This window comes from Gymnogyps californianus, chromosome 2 (assembly GCF_018139145.2).
Source record: "Gymnogyps californianus isolate 813 chromosome 2, ASM1813914v2, whole genome shotgun sequence".
NCBI lineage: Eukaryota > Metazoa > Chordata > Aves > Accipitriformes > Cathartidae > Gymnogyps > Gymnogyps californianus.
In genome coordinates, this window is record NC_059472.1 from 22,833,971 (window position 1) to 22,857,842 (window position 23,872).

The 23,872-nt window shown below is 41.5% G+C and overlaps 1 protein-coding gene across 1 annotated transcript in view; it reads left to right on the forward strand.

Moving 5' to 3' along the window:
• The window catches only part of NCALD (neurocalcin delta), a 51,335-nt gene that overhangs the window by 22,124 nt on the left and 5,339 nt on the right, over nt 1-23,872 (forward strand). Inside the window, exon 2 of the mRNA XM_050891838.1 lies at nt 21,390-21,786. Coding sequence (XP_050747795.1) covers nt 21,409-21,786 — 378 coding nt within the window. The 5' untranslated portion in view covers nt 21,390-21,408. The remainder of the gene's footprint in view (nt 1-21,389; nt 21,787-23,872) is intronic.

Here is a 23,872-nt window from a genome sequence, read left to right on the forward strand (position 1 = left end):
GACCAGGAGCTTCCAATTCCTGTCCTGGCCACTGACGGCCCCAAAGGACTGAGCATGTCTTTTGAATCCTCTGGTTTCCACCCAAAGAAATGCTGTTGAGCCAGGGCCCCTCTCTCTGTGTATTTTTACATCACCAGCAGAGTCCTGCACGGGCCCTGCAGGAGCTCCTGGTAAGCTGGCCAGGTGTTGTGACTGTTGATACACTCCCAGCATCCCCACTGCGCAGACAAACCTCTGGGATTTATTAAAACACGAGACCTCGCAAGAAGCTTCTTCACCACATCATGGCACTTCTGGTTTGTGAAGACAGACAATAATTACCCAGGAGATTTCTCAGTCAACAGGACTGCACTGCATGCAGTCCCCTAGGTCTCTCATGGACTGTTTTGGTCCTCTTTACTTAGGCAATGTTACCACACGTGTCACAGTATAGAAGATCTGTTCATTTAAGCTTTCTGGACAGAGAAAACCAAATATAGGGTTGCCTAAGTTTAACATTTTATCTCTAAATGATGGTCACCCCAGCACATCATGAGAGCCTTGGCATCTCCCTGTGCACGTCTCCCCGCTAGACTGTCTCAGGCCAAAGTAACAACTAGTTTCTGGATCATAAGAAAAATCAAGTATGACGTAGGTGCTGAGTCCTACTGAGACTGATATGTAACTTGGTTTATGCTGAGAAATGTGATAAGAAGGCAATCTCTGATGTCTGCACACTTCCAGGGACAAATGGCTACTGAGCAGGGACTTTTGGCTGTTTGGCTTGAGCATGTTTGGATGGAGGTACCCTACTTCTCATCTCGCTCTTACTTTCAGTGTCTAGCTTATTTGGATCTGTCTTATTGCTCTGTGCCTGAGCTCTTCACCAAAGACTTCCTTGATGGACTGAAGTGTTGGGAAAGTGAATGCCCTAGAGGAGTGGCTCCCAAGACGTGAATTCAGATCTGCATATTCAGGCTGTCCTCCCATTCCCTTCTAAAGACAGTTGCTCTAGTCCAATGCCGTTTAACTCCCTTATTAGCATTTTCTTGACTTGGAGCTGCCAGGTATCACCTCTTTGATGAGTTATGAGATTTCATTGTTTTGCCGTTGTTGCCTGGCTCCTCTTGGTGTTGAAGTTTGCTCTAGCTAGTACTGCTGCTAACTTGAAGCTATTCATGCACTAAGCAGACCATAGTCTCAGCAGCAATTATGCTGATGAACACTGATTTAAAGATTTGGCGAACCAGGGCAAAGGACAGTGCTGTCTTTCCTTCAAAAGCAGAGCGCAGGCTATGGAGGGAGATCCAGCATGGGATTCTCACTGAAATCCCAAATGGAAACAGAGATGCCAAAAGAGGGAGTTTAGGTAGGGTCAACTGCTGCAGAAAGTCCCACAGTGAGAGATGTGGTCAGTGTATAGCAGCTTCTCAATCCCTGTTACTACGTAGTGCTTACAGCATCTCCACTGCACAGCTGCCTCTGGGTGGGCAAGGGAACAGCTGAACGATGACGGACATGCCTCTCAGCCGTGGCGGGGAGCAGGCTGGCTGGCCAACAGTCCCTTCTCCTTTGACCATGTGAAGGCTGGCTGTCATGTTTTTGCCATTATTTTTGGCTATGAAATTGTTTTGCTAAGTTGCAATCCATTTTGTTGCTGTAAAAGCTGCTTTTGTCTATGCAGTCTATGTAATTAGATGTGTCCCCTCTCATTATTTCATGCCTACAGTGCACTATCCACTATCCAAAACTCTCATTTTCCTACACTTTTTCCCATTCACCTGTTTCTCAGAGGTAGTGTCATTTCCTTGGTGGCAGCCCTCCTGATTAGGGGGCTTGAGCTTTGGGCTTTAGGAACTGATTCTTTCTACAACAGTAGTATAATGCTACAGACTTATCCTAAATAACTTGGTAAAAGCTTAATACCATGCTACCTAGCCTGGCTGAGTTGGTGTAGGACAGGAATAATCTGCTACCTACATAGAGCAGAAACATAATCTCCCTGGAGCAGGAGAGGAAGAATAAGAGAGTCCTTTCAGTGGGCAGCACGTTTTTAGGCAATCCCTTACTTAAGGCAGATTTTTAGTTTGCAGTCATGGAAGAGAAGCAAGTGCCCAGCTTCCAACATCTGCTTCATACTCCGTGCGTGACTGATCACATCTCTCACTGCAGCAGCTCAACAGACCTGCAGCGCCAAGGTCACGCCAAGGTGCAGTCAGTTCTGTGCAAAGCAGCTCTGATGGCTGACCTCAGGCCTGTCCCGTCTAGCAGATCCGAAGGACCCATTTGGTTCTCTCCCCAAGGCATTCACAGTTCAGTCTTACATCCCACCTCTGCAGCCTGCTCCCCACTCTGGTTTGTACTAATCTATCTATCTGGTAACCTAATCAGGGGGTCTCTTGTTTTCTCCTGTTGAAAGTGTGTCCATCTTTCTATGTTATGTTAGTCTAAGCTAATGTTATATTTATACACATAAACACACACATATATATACAAATATATAGTTCATACGTGTACATATACATATGCTACATGAAAAGATAAAGGTGAATTTTCAAAGTCAAATAGTTGGAAAAGTTGAAATTTGGGTGATCTGTGCTTTCATCTCTCAACTCTTCCAGCTTGCACCTATTGTCATATAATTAGAGCATATATAGGAATGCAGTGAGATGTGCCTTTCCTTTATGCTTCATTTTTGTGACACCCCTTGGAAACTAGTTGCAGAAGTTCAAGAGTGGGATCTGTGAATGAGGAAGATCGCTTTGGAGAGGGGGAATTTACTTATAATTCAAAAGCTGTGCACCCCTGAGCCTTTTATTCAGTGCGTCCTCAAATGTAGAGAGTCTTTACTTGCAAATTGGTGGAACCTCCCCTGCATTGCACGACAACTCTCCCCCCCGAATAGTTTGAGTGTTTCTATATGTGAGCGTATAAGGGGACTTACACACATTACTGTCCCATCAAGTGCAACTTTGCCCATTTGCTTGAGTCTGGGTCTGTGAATATCTCAAGAAATATCTGGAGAACTTCCTATTTCAAACAACCCAATCTATGTGTCTTTCTCAGAAATAATAAGATGCATCCAGACGTTCTTGTTCTGTGGTGATTACAATGCACCCTTCAGTAGGGTCTCAGTGTGTTTCTAGAAGATCATCTCATCAAGGAGCCATAGTTTCCTCTGTGAATGAAATATTCTAGACATTTTTCTGTCAAATTTTAATTAAATATGCTTTTGTTATCAGCTAGCTTTGTAAATGAATGGGTTTGGAATATATAAGAGCTGCAGAACTCCCAGATGAAAAATGTGGTTTCCCAAGTGGCCATTCAATGGAGACAAGAGTCGTAATCTGCTGACATAGACTTCTGCAGAAAAAAAATCAACAGAATAATGCTTTTTTGTTTGAGACTACTTTCAAAGTTCATGTGTTGCATTTTTTAGGAAATAACATACTGTTGAGTTCAGTGATGATATTTTTGTCCCTCTTTGCATCAATAATTTGCTTTGCTTAAATTTGGGTGTTAGATCTGGCAACAGTATTGGAAAAAACAGTCTGTGCTTTGTGTATAATGGGTGTATTTGTCATACAGTAAGATTATATAAATTTAAACAAACTGTTCTTTCACCTCTGTGACCATTAGTATGTTGGTAATTCAGCAGATATATATAGAATGACTCAGAAATGAGAGATGGAATCATCCTAGCATTGTATCAAACCTCTGTCAAATGTAGGACTTTTTTGTTCTCCAAAATGTAGCTCCTTTCATCATTTCTCCAGTCCAGCTACTACCTACAGAGGCTACTTTTTCTGAGCATCTCACGTGTATTCTGAAGAACAAAAAATTTAGTGATAAACCTGAGCTGCCTAATCTTTCCTGAGCACCCTTGTTTACTTTAGGCCCACTTTAAAGCTCTGCCTGAAAGGATTGCTATTTATTTAACAAAGAGTAAAATTAGATTCTAGGTGAAATATGTAAAATACTAGGATGTTCATGCTCGTGATTCCAAGGGGAGCTGGACAGCACATGTTCTGCTCAGTGTAAGGTCCCATGTGCTGCCTGGTGCAGAGGGCATTTGGAGGTATGTCCTCAAGTTGTTGCTACGTGTTTGGCCTAGGCAGTCCAGTTCTGCCTTCTACCTTGGGGCAGAAGGAAAAAAATCCCCTGCATGTGTGCACAGATGAACAACTCGAAACTCTTAGCCGATAAGATGCTGGCAAAACTGAGCATCCGCTTGGCTGTGAGGTGTCTGTGTTTAGACCTGTTATAGCATTCAGGAGTTGCCTTCTCCATTTCTTCATGCTATACTTTATTGTCATCCATCAAGAATTAGACAAGTGAATACATGTGTGCATGGATATACCTACCCATATAATGTGAAACAGATATTGTCACCATGATGGTTTAAGAGTATAAGAGATTTGTAAGGGAGATAATATATTTATTACATTCGTTCACATACTGTGAAAAAGCAGAATGTACCTTTGGCGTATACCAGTGAGTGTTACAGGCTGGAGTCTACATGGAGAAATCATTAAAGAATTACAGCCTGGGCTGGAATGAGGTCACACCTGGAAATAAGTTTTTTCCTGAGGACTCCCACTTGATTTCAAGTAGCCTCCAACCTCACCCAGTTCATCAGCAGAAGTCAATTTTCCCAAGAACCAAGAAGCATTAGGTGAAATCAGGCCTTACCAAAGACCCCCCAAGGCCTTCAGAACCAGTGGGTTCCAGACATGTTTGTCACCAGATATGATACAGATCTTCTAACGCGTTATCTGCCTCCTTTAAAATGAAGAAGATGAGACTGCATAAGGTCTGCAAGTCAGAATGAGCTCACACAGACAACTGAGTAGAGAGACGTATAAACATGATTAGGAAAATGTTCTTTTGTAAAATGGCCACTCTAATACTGGCCTCACAGTCCTGATCCTGAAGAGGAGGCCTATATAAAATCTTTAAAATGATCTTGAGTTGTCTAATATAGACCAGGGTCTCAGGTTTGGCACAGTTTGTGGCCCACTGCAATACACCTCTCAGCACACTTTTACTAATCTGCTGCTTTTCAGTTGCTAACTGCCTATCGCCTGCTCCATGGAGGTTAATGACCACCTCCACTAATATCCCTCTCTGCTCCAAACATGCTAATTACCCTTTTCTGTCATGTTTGTAGTGCATTAACAATGATTGCTTTACAGGCAACCTGTTTCTCTCCTGCGTTTAGCTTGGGCCTCACTGCTTTGTCTGGCCCACTAAGGTACCTGTGAGAGTGCCTTTATTTTTACCTCATTAGGTGGTCAAATAAAAGATTTGTGAAGATGTTTCTTCACAAATACAGCTTCTTAGCAGTGGCTTTTAACCATTCTTATGCGGTTCTGCAGTATTTATCCTTTTCTGTCCATATCATGTGCAAAAGAGGATGAAGACACACAAGCTTTGTGCCGTTGAGGACTACCTGCTGGTACCCTGCTAAGGGGCAGCAAGTGGGGCCTTTCAGGAGTGCTAATATGGACCTCCAGTTAGAAAGTAAACCCATTATTGGATTTCCAGATGCATATGTAAGCAGTGGGTGGAGAAGGGTACACAAAACTTGTTCAGAAAGACCTTTTTTTTCCCTGCATAAGCAATAGGGAAAATCTAAGTGATGAGACTTGTATTATTTCACAGCAGCTCCCCAACTTTCAACGTTGTGCTTGAGGTGGCTACAACAACTGTTGTGCTAGGACTACAGCAGACCATGTCGCTGCCAGCGTGAATCCTCATCTCTTGGCCAATACAGGTTTTTTTACCACTCGCTAGCCACATGCAAAACTTCCTTATGGCTGAGCCAGCATCAAGGGGCATGGATTGTCCTCCACGCAGTCATGTTCCTGGTACCCAGTAGTCCCTGTTAGAGGCCCTAGTATGTCCATGTCCCAGGCTCCTTTGGAAGGATATATAGATACGTGGGCAAGAAGATTGCTTCCAGGACTCTGTGAGATAAATCAGGATTTATTCAGGGACTGGGAACTGGGGGCTCACCATAGGACGCCTCCGCCCACATAGCACTGATGTACACTTGTTTCTGTGCATATATAAAACTCAGAGTACAGGGATCCCATCGTTTAAGTGAAGTACATGTAGTTGAACTTTGGCCTCTACTGCTTTGACTACAGCAGAAAACAAGGGTCTAAAAATAAGGAAATGTTTGCCTCTTGGAAATTTTCTAAGCAATTAATCTAAGAATTATTGATGTTTCTAATTTTGTCAGCACAAGGAGGACCATCAGTCATGCTCAGAAATGCCAGCTCTTTGCTGATAACTCATAAAGTGGAATGGCTTTTTAATGAAGTTGCCAGAAGAAAGGTTTGCTGCCAAAATCAAGGATACTGCTCTATCCCACTCCTACTCCTTCATCAAGGAAACTTACAAGAAAATTCTGGCTTTCTCCCAAAGTTGTTGTGTGGGGTTTTTCTTTTCTTCTTTTTTATTTGAGTGCCTGAAAACCAACTCCGAAGCCAACTTTACTGCCAACCTTTTAGAAATCAGAGGAATGACAAGATATGGTGATAGGAGGTTTCACAAATCAGCATGAGATCACTGAAACTGGTTCCCATCTGATCACAAATGAATGAAAATGTGTGGGTCTGAACCGTGTTCATGATATGATGATAGCTACGTCTTTCATTTAGATTGAGATCAAATGAATTTTACCAAGTGCTGGGTGGTAAACTGTTGGTAAGTGACTGTTTTATTATCCTGTGGAGACTAATGTGAAAACGTCCTTATTTTAATTTAACTGAGTGATAGATTTTAGAGCACCTTGCAATGAAATATATACTGTTTCTTCATGAATGGCTCCCTTTCCTAGAACATTCATTAAAAAGCAGTAAGCCTCATGGGGAACATCCTTCTTTTAATAAAGAAAAAGCAAGTAGGAAATCAGAAGTTTTATATACAGATATTTGCATAGTTATCAATTTCTTAATCTTTCTTGGAGGATTCCTTTGGCAATTCACAGGAGGATCCCTGTGTTGCTCACTGATTTAAGTGACTTTCCAGTGAATTCATTAGAACATTAAGATATGAGACATGTTTGGTGGAACAGGATGTGCTTTTATTATTGAATAAGTGATTTGTATGGTGATTTTATATGGCACTTCACCAACAGTGGGCTGATTCTTCAGTGTTCATCCTGTTTCTAAGCAGCGGAGCTTCACTGGTTTTCATAACATCGGTAGCAGAGGAGAGAATTAGGAAATATTTGATGCATGAAGTGAGAGGAAGCGTGGAGTGTCCAGGGAGTGGGTTGGGACAGAACTTATTGGTGAAGATGATGTGGAAGAGAGAATTGTCAGCTGAAGATATTTTAAGGACATCTTAAAAGCTATATGTAGCAAGCAGTGAGAGGGAGACATTTCAAGTACAAGACCTTTATTTTTATAAGGCATGATACTGAGAATGCAAGAGGTTAAGGTTACTGCAGAAAGAATGGGGCATACGGGGCATACAGAGCAAGCAAAGAAACTGGAACAAATAATGCCAGAGATAGAGATCTCTATCGGTGAGATTATGATTACATAAAAGCGTATGTCGCTGAATGGATCTGAAATATTAGCCATCATGTAACTGGTGAATCTTCCATTAGCCACAGGCAAAAAATTCTGATTAGAGTCAGTATCTCACACACTCGCATACATTTCTACTCCTTTCCATGTCTGAAAAGGATTGTTTACCAGGAAGAGGAATCAGATCATCAAAATCTGAATTTCTAATCAAACATTGGTGATGATGCTGTTCAGAGTTCAGAAACTGCTCTTCATAACAGCAGCACTGGTACTCTACCATTAAGATAAAAGCAACAAGGCAAAAATATGGTAGATGAAATGGTAATAATTTGCTAGGCATTAGGTACGGAATAAATCTTCCCTACCTATTTCTTTTGGATGATTTAATTAGAGAAAGAGACACAGAGACTAAGCCATAGGTGGTCTCCGTCCAAGGTCTCCAAATCCTGCTGCTTTGGTCATAATATATTTCATTGTTAGGATACTGTTTCAACACAGTGTATGGTGTGGGAAACGCCAATATTTGGAAATGCTAACAATAGGAACAGAAAAACAGAGGAAATAATAGAGAAAAAATTAAGAGCAATTATATGGCATGGACTTTTTCAAAGATAATAGAAAAAGTAAGAAAGATGGTGTTTGTTCTAGGGAGCTAAGAAAAAATAGTGAAAAGTAAGACCTAAGGGAAAAGAGAAATAAAACACCAAAGAAAGAACAAAGTTTTATACAATAACACAATAAATAAAAGTCCTAGGAAGTGAAAAATGGGGAGAGGTACTAAAAGTCACATACAAGAAATCTCAGAGAAGCTGACATCTTGAGAACAGCAAAGAGGCAAAAGTAAACTGGCCTGAAAATGTAATAGGATCAGCATTTCTATTTATTTACAGTCACTAGGAAGTGGTGAAAAGTGGCATTTTATTCCATGTTGGATAAAATCTAGTTTTCCTAAAGTTAAACTTTGGAAAGAAGTTTTCTGGTTCTGCCACTTCTACTTTTCTACAACAATAATACAAATTGTTTGTTGTTCACATGAGAAAAAAAATGTTTGTTTGTCTGAAAACAGTTATCTGATGAACTTTGTTTACTTTCTCGGAGGATGTTAATAGTGAAGGCAGAAATGCTGTTAACCCATTCTTTTGTGGAGGAGTTCGTCTTTTAGTTGAATTTACAGAAAATTTTCAGTGATGGCAGAAAAGTTTTCAAATGGATAATTCAGATTTTTCAGTCTCGATTCAGTCCTAGTTTTTATACAGTATTTCTCACTGCAGTTTGTGTAATGCTGTGAACATGTAAATAATTTTTGTTGACTTCTTGCAAACAATTTATTTTTTTTACTACAGTCTGTATTATGACTATATGATAGATGCCATTACAAAGGTTCCTTTGTAAAACAGTATTGTTTATATGAGTGGCTACTACCTACACTTAATATTGAGAACTGCTACGGCTTTGCTTATTGATAACAAATAATAGTAAGAAAATAAAGATTATACAAGCATTTGTTTATATGTATGTGTGAAAGATGGACAGAGAAGCACAGCAAATTATTTTTGCACTTAATTTGTAAAATGTTTTTCTATGCCTCTTAAGGCAGTTTGCTTACCGACCTTTACCATGTTGTTCAAACTCCCAAATTCATTCCTGTTGAGTAATTTCTAAAATCAGGCAGCACACTGTGTTATGCATGAAATAGCAGTTGGGTAAGACACGGGTCTGTGTTTTTCACAGCAGGCTGTCAGGACTGGATGTCATTCTGACTTTCAAAATGAATACAAATCAAAATCTTCTTCCAGTAACCTTATAGATCATATCCAAGCTAAATTTCCCATCAGGTTAGTACATAAAGGGTGCTCAGAGGGAACAGAAAGCAGCATCTCCACATCAAACGCCTGTTGTACACCTTGAGATCCAGCCCTCCCAGGTCAACTGCCCACGTAGAGTGGGGAGAATCAGGTATTCTGAGGTGGCTTGAGTAATCATCAGTTTGTTAGGAAAAAGAGGAGATACCGTCATCACCAAAGGTAACCGCATTCTTGTCCACAGGAAACTTTTCAGGGGACACAACAAAGTGCCTGAACTGGGGTCCACGGCTGAGCTTAGCAAGCAGACTGGATTACTAGACCTGCTTGGGGGCAATTATGTGGTTTTCCTGTACCTTATCTGCAGCATGAAGAATATACCTGTGAAGACAGAGAAGAGCTTTTAGGAAAAATAACAAAAACATTGTCTTAAACCAGAATTAAAATGTTATTTTATTTTGTTGGTGCTAAAGTCCTTCGTGTCAATATGACTTCTCAAATAGAATTCAAATTATGAGTCAGCTGGATGAAGTTATCTTTTAAAAACAAATAGATTTATCTTCCTATTAGTGTTCAACAATAGGCATTTATCATGGAACAAATATTTTATTTGAATTATCAATTTAAAACTTTTGTAAAATGAAAGTAGCCTACTGCACTGTAATTTGGGAATTACAAATTCCCTTCAGATGTAGGGGCTGTAGGCTGTGCCATATGTCACTGGGAGGATGTTTTCTCATACATTCGCAGGAAAATCTTGGGTTTGAATGATGAATTCCGTGAATTTGGCAAGACAGCATGAAGAATAAAATAGAAGTGGCTAGCCTCAAACTTCCCTAGACAACTAGGAGCTAGAAACTTGCCATATGTCATTGACTTCCATGAGCGATGCTGAACAGTAGAATATCACCCTGTTCTGCAGCATTACATACTGCCCTAAGTCATTAATACAAAGCAGATGGCTTTGTTGTTGATTAGAGCTGGTTAGAATCTGAAATTCCCATTCCAAAGGAAATTTTGACATTTATATTTATTTTCACTGCAAATTGGAACAAAACATCAAAATTTCCCAGTGGGATGGAAGTTAAAAATGATCTGGAAACACCGAGTTATTTCACTTCATTGGCAATGAATTGTCTTCTCAATAATGTCAAAACCACTGTAATGCTAAAATTAACATCTAATATAAACGCCAAAACAAAATTAATAAAAAGATAAAGTCACACTGAAACTTTTTGCTTTGTTAAAAGGAAAAGATGAAGTTGAAATGATAAATTCTGACATTTTCCCAGAATTTGTTTTCCTGAATGTGACACATTTCCACAAAACATTTTGATTTCAGCTAAGCTGCATTACCTGATGGAAACGGCTTCTACTGAAAAAACATTCACCCAGTGCTGTTCTTCCAGGGCCAGTAATTCACAGACTCATCTTGCAAGTTCAAGGATGTAAAAATTCTGAGAAATAAGACATGCACAAAGAGAAAATTAACACGTTGCCTGCAGTTTAGAAACGTCTTTGAAGACTGCTTTAAAAAATTCCTACAACTCCCACAAAATTCTTTTAGTCATCCATATCACCTCTTACATTAGGTCCGTTGTGTTCAGGCACACTTGACAGTCCTAGGTGCTGGACAAATCTTCCCTGGCATGGACCTTTATATTTATGAACTTATAAACTCTGACATTATCTTAGTGCATCTTGTTTCCACCTCCTTAGCAAAATTCTGGTCCTGGCTGCCAGAACCTCCCACTCTCCTGTTGCCTACTTTCCCGGAGAAAGTTCCACTAAATTTCTTCAATATGGAACAAAAACTCACAGTTACTCTCCAGGTAGGAACGTCCACCATCATTCCTTTCCCCATCATAAGAACATCTTTAAAAATATCTAGTTTGCCAGTTAATGGCTCCGGTTTTTCCAATATCATGCTTTCATTTTATCTGTCAACACCAAGTCTCTGCTGTGGGATAGGAGACCATCTGTTAACAATTTTTTTAAGGGTAGAGTAAGCACAAATGTCACTCTTTGGGAGTCACATGCTATTTATTTACAAAGATAAAAAAATCAAGATCATGAATTCACATCAGCTTCTCGTGTTACTTTGTGCAGCAGGAGCTTTCTGCTTTAGTTTCCACTACCCTCCACCAAAGTATTGCATATATGGTTACATAAAAGGACCGAACAAGATGTAGGACAGATTAGAAACCCGATAAAGTTGCTGCTAGAGGAGTTCGATGACTGGTGCGCTTGGGTGCATTGGGGAAGATTATGTTACTACCGGTGAGCGCCTTACACAAAGGAGAGAAGCACTTCAGAAGAAAGGAGAATAAATCGAGTTTGACGTGGCTGGAGATGTGAGTATTGGGATAAAGACAAATTGCAGTGACGCAGGTGTGTAGGAAGGCTGGCTTTTCTAAAGAACTCAGGCCCTTGCTAGGTACCAAAATAAGTGGTGTTATTTTCTGGGAGGTCTCAGTTTACTGGGTACAGATGCTTTTTGAGAAGCTGCCTATTACACAGGTGCCCAAATGGAAGATGTGTTTGCTTTGAGAAGCCCGAGTTTAATTGTGGGTGCTGAGCACTTGAAAAATGTGACCTTGAGCATTTTAGGAAATGTAGTCCAGGAAGGGATTGTTAAACAAAGAGACTTTATGCTCACAACTTGCTCTCATAATAGGAGACACAATAACTGCAGAAAATGTCCATCATTTGGATCTTGATATATGGTCTCCTTTTGAAAGGATGCCGCTAGATAAAGTCACCTCCAGCTGGAACGGGCTGAGAGATTTTGCCAGCTCCCCTGCTGTTAGCTTAACATCCGTGTTTATAAATGCTGCAAATGTCCTGTGCTTAGTGAAACAGTTGAATGCAGTAAAATCTGGAAAAGCAGCCTCCTGAGGGTGGATGTCCTAAAGTACTCTGTTAGCAAAGTCTCTCTTGCCCTTTATCATACAAAATTAGGCAAAGGCAAACATACTTTTACAAAAATACTATTTCCATAGAGTTTGAAGAAATCGAATATATAAATATATATCTAATTCCCAAAAGAGTCATCTGAAGTCTGCCAAGACAAGAGTTAGTTATTTTAAAGACCTTAGATGGTTCTACCCAGGATTAATGAAGAAATTGTTGTTTTTTTCTTACAAAGACAATGGTAAACTGTTGTTTCTCAACTCTTCACAAACAAATGATTATGAACCAAAAAAGCACGTGAATATTGGCATGATTTTTATTGTTGTGAGCTCTTAAAGAATGAGGAAGAAATGAAATGAAATAGTGAGATCCTTTGGGAGTCTGTGAAGAGGGCTTAACCAAATCTGTGTGAGTTTTCCCCCTTTTGTCTGGTTTCTGTTTTCTTTTTTATTTCCTTATTTCTCGGTAAGCAGGGAAAGCGTTACTTTCAAGCTGTTCTGGGTGAGTGAAACCTTTGGTGGTCGGCCCTGGGGAATGACTGACCAACACTGACTGCATCATTTCTCACACTGCTCATAGGGTGGTGGTCCTCTGCGTCACTTCCCAAAGCACTCTGGACAAAGCCCAGGGTGCTGAGAAAGGCTGGAGGGCCAGATTCCCCCACCATGTGCACAGGGGAGCACAGGGCCCCCATTTACACCCACTTACACCTCGGAGGTTCACTGTAGGATTTGGGAACATTGCTTTATGTGTAGCTCCAGCAGTCCCTTTTCTGGCTGTCTTCACTGCCTGTCTACCCTTACATGGGGACAGAGGTAATACCTTAATTGAGCAGAAAACTTTCCTAAAGATGCTTCGGTGTACTCTGTCTGAAGTGGCAGACATTTTGTGCTAAGGCAAGTGAGCTCCACCTCCCCTGTGTAACGGCCAGGCTCTCAATGCAGCAGCAGCGAGTAGCTGATTACCAGTAGGTTAAGAACAGACCTGGTTAATGCCCCCATGCAATCAAAATCTGATGGGTGAAGGTGGAGCGAACAGAGTCCATTACATGAGCAAATACAGAGACACTCCTCTTTGATGGATAGATGTACACCAAGTTTCAGTTAGGAGCAGTTTCACAGACAAGCTCTGAGTCTTAAATGCAAGGCTTTAAGATGGAAAGAGTGACCAACCATGAATGCGAGAGGAGTCACCACGTAATACGACACGCTGTGCAAATCCGCATAACATGCTCTTTTCCCCTGACTCCCAATACTAGAAATACTCATGCCTAGTCATTTTTCTCGTACCACACACTCAGCCTTACAGGAAACGCTTTGGAAACAGGCACTTTCTCTGGAAGCCCCAGTGATGCTTAAGCCGATTCAGAAGTGAGGGGGTGGGAGGGCATCATCCCTTTTGCTGCTCAAGGCCAAAACACCACTTACTGGTCTCAAAACAATTCCAGCCAAGACCATGGGCATTGCTGAGAGTAACTCAGCACTAGGCTGTTACCTAGTTAACCCACTGATGCTGAAGACCCTGATAGTAATGTACTAGCACTTATTGACAGGGGCACTGCCTTTCTGCTGCTTCTCCCTCCTCCACCCCCACACCAGCCCTCATTGCTAAAACGCGCAAAGGAATTACGATAAAGAGAAGCAGGAGACAACATGGAGCAGCTGTAGCATTTCTCTGCTAGGATAAATCTGAAGGGATAAGAGCCTGGGCTTTTGATGTTGGATATCTGTAAGCGCCTCCAAGTTTGAAACACATGAACTCTGTGCAGCTGCTCCTACTTGGACTGCCCACCTCAACTAAAACACAGAGCTATAAAGGTTTTACTTTTATTTCTTGTCTTGAGTTTCTCCTGGGGGCTGTAGCAGGAAAGCACAGAACAAGTACTGTCAAAGGAGCAATTAGGGGCACCTTTTGTAGGGGAAGCATCCCCAGTAAGGGGGGCTGGAGGAGCGGGAAAGTGACACAAAACAAAACAGTAACTTGCAGCAGTGAAAACATCAGGATCCTGGAATCAGACTAAAAGCCTAATACAAAATGAGTGAAATTTATTGTGACAAACAGGTTATGAAGTACCAATGGGTAACTGGACGGCACGTGTCCCCTGTTCCTTCTATTGACAAATAAAGCATAAATACTGAATGATGATCCCATCCACACTTTTTCCTCTGTTTTTTTCCTCTTCATTTCTTCATTGTTCTTCCTTCCTGTTCTTTAATATCACCTATAGCTTTAGCCAGAAGTTTTACTCCACAGTATATGTTTCAGGCATTGGGTACTTGTTATACTGCACTGCAAATCTGTTTACTGCTGTTCCTTGTGAATATTGATAAGAGAATGTCAGATTTTTTTAATGAATCTTGCTGATGAATTTTATCCATTTTTTGCTGTTTGCCAATATAAGCAGATAAATTGAGGATGGCAAGGCTCGAAATTTTATTCTGCATGTATTTGGTTTTTTGCTAAGTCCCTCTGTGATTTTTAATAAGTTTGGTTTTCTTTCAAAAATATGTTCCAAGATGCTGTTTTTAAAAAAATTAAACAAAAGCCTTTCTTGGCAAGCATTGCCACACTGGTTACTCAAATGAACATGTGAAAACAAACTAGAAATGGCCAGAAGGAAACAAAGTGGCTGCTTCCAAGAACCTGCAGGGTAGTTTTCTGTGGGACCGAGAAGAAAAAATCTCTTGACCAGGTACCACTTGCACTTCATGGTGGGAGGCTAAAACCTGAGAAGTTATTCTTCCCAGTGCTGCTGCTGCTGTAACCAAAAGCAGTATGTCCCACGAGTGGGATCCTGCACTGGCACTGAAACTTCCAACAGGAGAGTGGAGAGCAGTGCTGGAGGTGGCTCTGAGGCTGTGAACATCAGAAGGGCAAAATGAGAGCAATGCGAAAGAAGAGTGCTCTGCCCAATCTGCTTGTCAGGAACTCAGTGAACGATTACAGAGTTTCCCAGTACTGGGCCACGGCAGAGATCACTGAACACACATTCCTGCCTTGCTCACCTGAATCTCACTGGAGAGCTACAAGATGACAGCGCATTGCCCACATTCACTGTTGGGTTTGCATTGATGATCATGCCATGGCAACACTGGTGTTCCAGCCACAGGACACAGCATACACAGATGGGAAGAGAACGTGCCATTTGAGATAGCTGCTGCTTTGAACCATCTCATTACATAGCTTGTACAGCAGTTAGCAGTATTACAGCCTGAAGGAATAACTGACCTTATGAATGAAACTTGGGTTTTATACCAGAATGTGTTCACCAAGGCCTTGACTTTTGTAAATGCACATACCTTCCCCCATTCTGTAAGGGCACGGACAAAGAAGAACCAGAGATGCATCTAGAAATGTGCGTACATTGGATCACAAATTACAGCAGAATTTGCAGAGACTGCCACATGCTGTAATTGGTGAACTGGTGTTTGGTATCTGAAGCTTTACCAAGCAATGATAGCAGCTGGCAGAGGAGAAGGAATAGAGTAGCTCTAATTCTGTGAAGTGTTGAGAACAGGGCAAAATTTTGGCCTGGAAGCCCTGGGGACACATCCCCAGCCGAAGTCCCACGTGCTGAGGTGCACTGCAGTCTCCCCCTGACATCCCCCCCTTATCGCAGGGTAACGGGATGCCGTGCTGCAAGGTTTGGTCAACCAGAGGTTTGGTCAACCAGGACAGAGCAGCACCCCTTCTTTGAGCTTGTGACAGAGTGGAGTTGCATAGTGACAGGCAGAGAAGTAACTGGAAGGAGTGGCAGAAAGTGATGGCAGGAGAATTTAGCTTGCGGGAGCCCTGTACGCTGCACTGTGGAGGCTGGTATGCAGTGACAGGAGACAACCACTGGTGGGGAGGACGTGAAAGAAAGCGAGATCCCTGCTGTATCCAGATGTGTAGACAGCTTGAGAGATTGATGGTGTATATGAGTCCACTTGTCACATGTCCAGGTTTTTAGTAACGATCAACAGTTACTCTGGAGGAAAAACGACAGCGGTGATGGTGAGTGGAGAACCACAGGGTCTGCAGAAAGCACTCGTACTGCAGACAAGTCATTAGGCATTGCCACAGGGGACTGACTCATGCTGGAGTGCTACTTTCTCACAACTGTCAGGTAGCAGCACTGGTTCGGAGTGATGCTGTTGTCCCGCTCAGCCTTTGGTTCATTCCAGCGGTCATCAGGAACTTCTTCAGCTGTTTGCCAGAGATTGAAATCCCATGATTGCTAGTCTCAGGGAAATTATCAAATTATTTGTTCAATATGTTAAAGACAGCATTGCCCCCATAAGTGGATTATTTATTGGAAACAGGTCAGACTGTGTGTGTGTAAGAAACCAAGAAACAGCAGTTTCTGAAGACAAACAATAATGAGGCAGTTCATCCCTGTTTTCTGTAATATTACAGAGCCATGTTACTAGTCAGGTAAGCTGGTACTGGTATGTCCATCATCCAGCTGTCTCTCAGCTATGCTGGAGAAATGTCCTCCTCACTTTAGTGGTGTGTTACCGAAACTTTCTCCATCCATGCCCCAGAATTACTTCTGTGTGCATCCTGTGGCTTTAGGACCGTATAAACCAGCTGTGCAAAAGGCTTCCTGCATTGTCCAGTGTTATCCCTCTGCCACTGAAAGATTGTTCCCTGAAGCTTATGTTTTGTTATCTAGTGCTTTCTAATTTTAAATTGTGGAATAGCACTGAAATCACAAAATGGAGCTTTCATTGCTTCTTTCTGAAAAGTTTTCTGCCTTCATTTCTACACAATTGGTCTCTGTAGCCAAGCCTATGGTGTGATTTGCCTTGCTATCCCCACTGGAAATATATCAGGCAGGACTTGTCTTCAAACTGATTCTTCACGCCTTTCAGGTGCTTTGTAGCCTGTTAGCTACGAAGTACCCAATATTCTAAATTCTCCTTTTTTAGAGTAACACTTCCCTGGACAAGTGCTCCTTTCTCATTATACTTTTTCTCAGCAGTGGACTTCCCTTCAGATTTAAGCCTAAATCAAAACTAAGATGTCTTGTTGTCTTTGGCAGACTGAGCTCAATCAAAAAAAAAAAAAAGGGGGGGGTTGTCTTTATATGATGAGTGTCAAGTTTGAATAACAAAAGCAATGTTAGAAATGTGTTGCTAGCACTTGCTTGTTACAGCAAACCCCCAACAGAAAAAACAAATTTTATTTCTTTTAAGGAAGTATGTTTAGATGCTTCCATTGCATTCACACAGCAATGGGCTAGCTGCATGTTCCTGGCTGCTGCAGCTTCCCAGCTCCTGCGAGGCTGTTGCTGAAGCAGGCAATATGTTTGCCTTTCCCTGAAGTTTCAGATCGAGGTAACAACTGTAAATGAGCAGCAGCAAACTGCTGACAAGAGACACATGATGGAATAAGTGTTCATTGCCTTTCTGTCCAGTCAGTTCTCCCTGTTTGAGGAGAAGGCTGTAACAGCACCAATGTCCTGTCTGCACACAATATACTGCACTGCAGGGAAAGTCAGTCAGTGTGGTGTCAGTCACTACTTCATTTATTTGTTCTCTTAGATGCTAAATTGTCACAGCCTGTTGTCTGTCGAACAGCTCTGTCTTCAGTCTCATCTTAAAAACTCCGCACCTAGACATGATTAGAGCAAGCTCTAAGTATTTACTTTATGGAGCAGCGCCTATGACATTTCCTACAATAATCAGTGAACAGACATTCTTTCCATAGCAACCACACAGCAGTGATGCTTTCCTTTGTGATCTTCTGTAGATGTTGGCTGAAACGGTATGAACCCTCCAAGCCATAAACACATCATGTTCTTTTACCAAACAATATTGCCTTCAGAATTAAGATCTTAATAGTTTTGTGTGTCATGTTGTCCCATATAGGAAGTCATTCATATATGTTATGTCTAACACCATTGTATCAGAGGAAGAAATTGTAGAAATGCAATTAAACATAATCATTAAACACTTAATTTGTCTTCGTTTTGTATACCTACAATATCCATTTCTCAGTATTGTCAATATTTTACTTTGCCACTGTGATTGTCGTTCACTATTTACTTGTATTTTTAACATTTAATCATTTATTAGAAATTTGAAAGTTCTACAGAGGTGATAAAGTGTGAAAAAATGCCTAAAATCAGATCCAATTTTATTTCATTCTGTGCATTTATTGCTGTCATTGTCAGCTGACATTGTCTTAGCTCACTGTACTCTGCCCATAATCTAATCTATCCTGAAGAGGCAGGCAGCAGTGTATGAAGTGATTATAAGGATCTTCAAGTGTCTTCAAGGATTTTCTGTACTTGGACTGCAAAAACATTTTGATCTGTTGTTGATAGAATGGGCACAATAAATCCATCGTTACGGTTCCTAGAACACCACCTATTAATAAGGAGCAATCTGGAGGGCAAAGAACATGATACAAATTCATCACAAGTGGACTCAGAAATAATCCTACCGGTTTTGACTGCGTTGCCTGGCATCACAGCGGCCATGAATTTCAACTCCTTACTGCAAGTCACGTGGTTAGCTCTCCCTTTCTGCCTGGAAAACATAGATTTTTCTGATTGTGATGTTTTGCTCCTATCAATGCAATGCAGTGCGTTCTGCTATTCTGTATTTTTTATTATTTGGTAAAAATATGTTGCACCTGCAGCCATGTGCAGCTATAAAGGCATAATTTTTCGGACTGAAACACATTCTTATTGGCTACCTCTTAAAAGCCACTGCCTGCATGTTACCTCACTATTTTATTTTTCAAAAGACTCTGAACTGGAAGCGTGCAAGCCGAGTTTTGCGTTTTCAAATGTTTGAGATGATACTAAAAAGCAGCAAGGGATTATATCGCTAATGCCAGCTCACTCCTACCGCAGCTGGCTTGCACATTAGTCAGAGATCTTCCCTTTCTACTATAATGGTCTGAAAAGTGTGCAGCCCCTGGGACTGCGGAATAGCTGCCAACCGTGGGTGTGGGTAGCTGCTGCTTACTCTGGGGATTTTACTGGTTTGTTTTTTATTAAACTGGTGCCGCTCTAAACTAAGCCTGGCCACTTCACTTGTCCAGTTGCTTTTCCATCCTGCTGGCAGACCCCGCTCGTGTTGTTTTGCCTGACAGAAACCCGTCTGGCTGCCCTAATGTAATCCATTCACTCAGCTAATTCCCAGGTTGTTTATTATGGACCCCGTCCAACACCCGCTGAAGGCAATGCAACCTTCAGCTGCCTCGGCAGCTGTTGAACCGGGCTGATAAAACAGGGTCTTTTTTGCTATTTTCAGGGTATTAAGAGCTTGGATTACTTAAAAGCTGTACGGTATGTTTTGATCAGGATGAAAGGAGGAAAAGCAATAGAAAATATTACCTTTGAGGTGGTATCTTCCACTTTCCAAGTGTTTCAGAGACACTTTGGAGGAAAAGACATCATTTGGATCACGGTAGTCACCCAGGCCCCTGAAATGGTCAGGAGATGGAGAGGCTCACATCAGGCAGGACTCCTCAGCCCTTTCAGCCTCCTTTCTGTGAACAGGGGAGTCTATTCTCCATCAACTGTGTAGGCCACAAGTTTAGACTAGACATCTAGTTGCCAGACAGCCATCAGTGGATCCTGTGGAGACACAGATAGATCTAGGATGGATCCCACCATTTCAGCCTTGAGAAATAAAGCTTTTTGGTCTTTCTGGTCCAAGAACACAGGAGATGATTAAGGAGTCAGTCCTCTAGCTGCCTTGGGGAGTTCAAATTCACCTTGGGGAGAAGGGGAGCTTCTCACCACAGGAAACAATTAGCATCAACCTGGGGGAGCCTCAATTTCTTCTTCCCAGTGCCAAATAGAAGAGACAGTACATTAGCTTCAAATGGTGGTACATTTCTCACTAGCTGCTTCTGACATGTAATGATACTGTATTATTCTTCATTTTTTAGAAGTATTGCCTTGGTCTAGAAAGGACATTTTACTGAATGCTCATTAGCCACTCCAGACATCGTTCATAAATCCATCTCTGTGGCCCAGAGACTCCATTCTGACAGTAGTGTGGAAGTCCTGTATAAATTATTTTGCAATTCTACTTAAGTTATCCATACATCAGATTTTAGTTGTGACTGTCATTCGCATGACAAATTCTCAGACAGGTTTCTGTCGATAGAGAATAGCTTCCCACAATTCAGGTATAATGCTAAGCTTCCAGTAAAACTGACGATGTTGCTTTTGGAGCCAACACACTCAGGCTCCAAAACTTAAAACCCAAAGGGCATCAGTCGTTAGTAAATCTGCTGCACAGCATGATATGTAGCAACTTGCTTTAAATAAAATATAATTAAGGTGATTTAACAGAAGCTGTATCCAATAATGTTTCTTAATGGTTAATTTAAGGGAAATGAGTTTCCAGTTTTGTTGTCTGGGTACTTTTTTTTCCTCCTCCTTTTTTTAAGAGGTTTTTTCAAAGAGCTGTGACCACCCAGATTACCATTACTTAGTAATAGATCTAATTTCTGGCTACAAGGAGAATTAAAAAACACAGTAATAGTTTGGGGTGGGGGAATCCACCATTGATAAAATCTTTTCAGATTTTATCTGCATTTTGAACTAAAATGGGAATTGGTCCATACCAAATAAGAGAGGCAACTTCTGGGTTACTCTGATTCTGGCTATAAAGATATGTCGAGAAGGGTTTTGGAGGTCCTGGTTTCAGTGTACACTGCAGATGCACCTTGATCCCATTTTGGAGCAAGACTAAGTGAACATAGCCCTTTGTAGCAACCTCGTTTCCACCAGAGGTACAAAAAAATGTTACTCATTCAGGTCAGGTCCTTGAGACAGTTCAGTGACTGGGATGGAGGGTGTGCTGCAACACACAGCTACCAGTCAGCTACACCTTGCAACATCCATTGCTTACCTTGTGATTTCAAAGGCTAAGTAAGATGGCAATAAATTCAATGTAATTACAGTTCTCCAGACTGTGAAAAGACAATGTAATCAACATGTAGATTAGGTTTGTTAATTTTTTCAGAGTATACTCATAGTAGTGGATGCTGCCCAAAGTTTCAATTGATTCCCAAGAGTGAACTATCATCAGAAAACTCAGAATCCAGCATACTGTTCTTCTACAGCCTCCAAGCTAATAGTTATTAATAATTAATAACTGATAATAATACTTCATATGTGTTTGCTTTTCCTCTGCAGGTAATATTTTGACACCAATATGGGAAAGCAAAACAGCAAACTACGCCCTGAAGTCATGCAAGATTTGCTAGAAAGTACAGACTTTACAGAACATGAGATCCAGGAGTGGTACAAAGGCTTCTTGAGAGACTGTCCAAGTGGACATTTATCTATGGAGGAGTTTAAAAAAATATATGGGAACTTTTTCCCTTATGGGGACGCTTCTAAGTTTGCAGAACATGTATTCCGCACTTTTGATGCCAATGGAGACGGAACAATAGATTTCAGAGAATTCATCATAGCCTTGAGCGTAACATCGAGAGGTAAACTGGAGCAAAAGCTGAAGTGGGCATTCAGCATGTACGACCTCGATGGGAACGGCTACATCAGTAAGTCAGAGATGCTGGAAATTGTGCAGGTATGTGCTGCTCAGGCACCCCTTGGCCTCCCTCCTTCCAAGCAAATTATGAAGCAATGTTGCAATGAGACACTGAATGAAAAGCTCTGGCAGCATTTGGGGGTTTATGATCTTTGGTTCTTTGTATAACTACTTGAATATAAAACGTTATTTCATTTGGCAAAGATCGTGTCACAATTCAAACTACAGCATTTGATATCCATTGCAAGTTTTTCCTGAGCAACGCACTGTGTGGGAAGTTCTCCCTTGGGAGTTCTGTTGGGCTGGAGCACAGCAATTAACCTGCTGATAAATGTGATTCTGTCCTCTGGGAAATCACTGTCAATTAATTACAATTAATTGCAGTTGGACCAAGTAGGTATCTTAAGTCAACCAGGCAGTGTACTTTTAAGGAAGGCAGGCTTTCTCCCCAATAAGAAAAAATTCTGCTTTGAAATCATGCTGTTATGAAGAACCAGCTCACATGTTTTAAAAGGTGTCTGTCTGCCTAATTCCAGTGAGGTCTACGTACTTAGTATCATACTAACTGTCTTCATATTAAGTTGCCAGTATAGATAAACCTTATCTGGGTAGACAATTATTCCATACACAGCTTCTTTGGATGCATTTTCTTGTGGTGGTAGTAGAAGTCCCACCTTACTTTGGCTTCCTCTAACATGTTTTTACCCTTGAGGCACATCACTCTACTGAAAGCTTTAAAATATTTTTGATATGGTAGTGTATTTACACAGCTTGAATCTGTATAATGCAGTGCTGTTTAAAAAAAAAAAAAAAAAAGCCTGTTATCAAGATCCTTTCTTTCCCTGGAAATTTTGAAGCGTTAACTATGTACTGTATTATTCAGACTTATATTTGTACTGGAAACCAAGGGAAAGGAATGCACACAAATTACAGGCTGTGATGGCAAACTGAGTGTACGGAGTCAGCCTAACGCATGGTGCCCTTGTCTTTCTACCAGGGCTCTTCTCATGTCCTCTGAACAGTAGGTAACACCAGCACTTGCACTACTTCGGCAAGACCGGATACAAAGATCAGCTGCAAACGCAGGGCTGTTGTGTCGCCTTTTACTTATTCTGTTTTGTGTTCCTGTGTCTGAGCTAAAGAGCAGGATTGCATTCAGATGCAGAGTCCTCCCTGTCTCTGTGCCATAACAAACCCCATGGAATATTTGCATTAGAAGATACTCTGTTCCTTACAAATCTTCCTCTCCCCCGGGTAGGGTAAACAGGCTGTCAATTATTGTTTTTCTAGCTGTATTTCTCCTCATGAGAAAACAAAGAGAATCCCAAAAGAACTAACAAAGTACAAAGCAAACACAAGGAGCCAAACCCAAGCAAGCGCCTGCTCCTCAGGAAGAGGAGATGCCCCAGGGACCACAGGACCCCTTGCTGCTGTCGAGTAGCCTGGGAAGGCCTCAGTGCTGAACGGCAGCACAAACACCCCCAGACGAGAAGATTTACAAACATGGAGAACAATGCCACAAATGTGTTCATGTCAAATTTAATGAAAACATCAGTGGCAGGATTCTCTGTAGCGAGCCAAGCAAGGACCAGCAAAACCACCAGCTTTTTTTAGTTACCCCAGATCTGCTCGCCAGCATGACTGAGGCTGAAATGCTCTGCCTCCTCTTCACAGTCGTGTTGGTACCAAATCACAGCGTTGTCCTTTACAACCATGATGCTATTGTCATATGAAACTGCAGCTTAGTGATCAGTATAGGGCGACATTTTGTCAATTTGTACATCCAACCCAGAGCAACACAGTGACTGCATACAGCCTCTCAGCCTGGCACTCCAGCCCTCCCACTGCACTTCTTGGGAGGTTTGGCTCTCTCCTCCTTTCAGATCACACTTGAAACTCAACTGAGTGATGCTTTCTCTCACTTACTCTCACCTCACATTTTTAGGGACCACACAAAAATCGATTATGGAAGCAAACAGCCCAATAAGCCTGAGCAACAGTCATTTCTGCACCATGGACCATCAGTGGTTTTACAGTCAGGAAAGCTGCCCTTTCTGTGATGGAGCTCCCCATGCTACAATGTGCTTGTAGATGTCACCCTGTTTTCTTCTTCCAGTTTTTTATG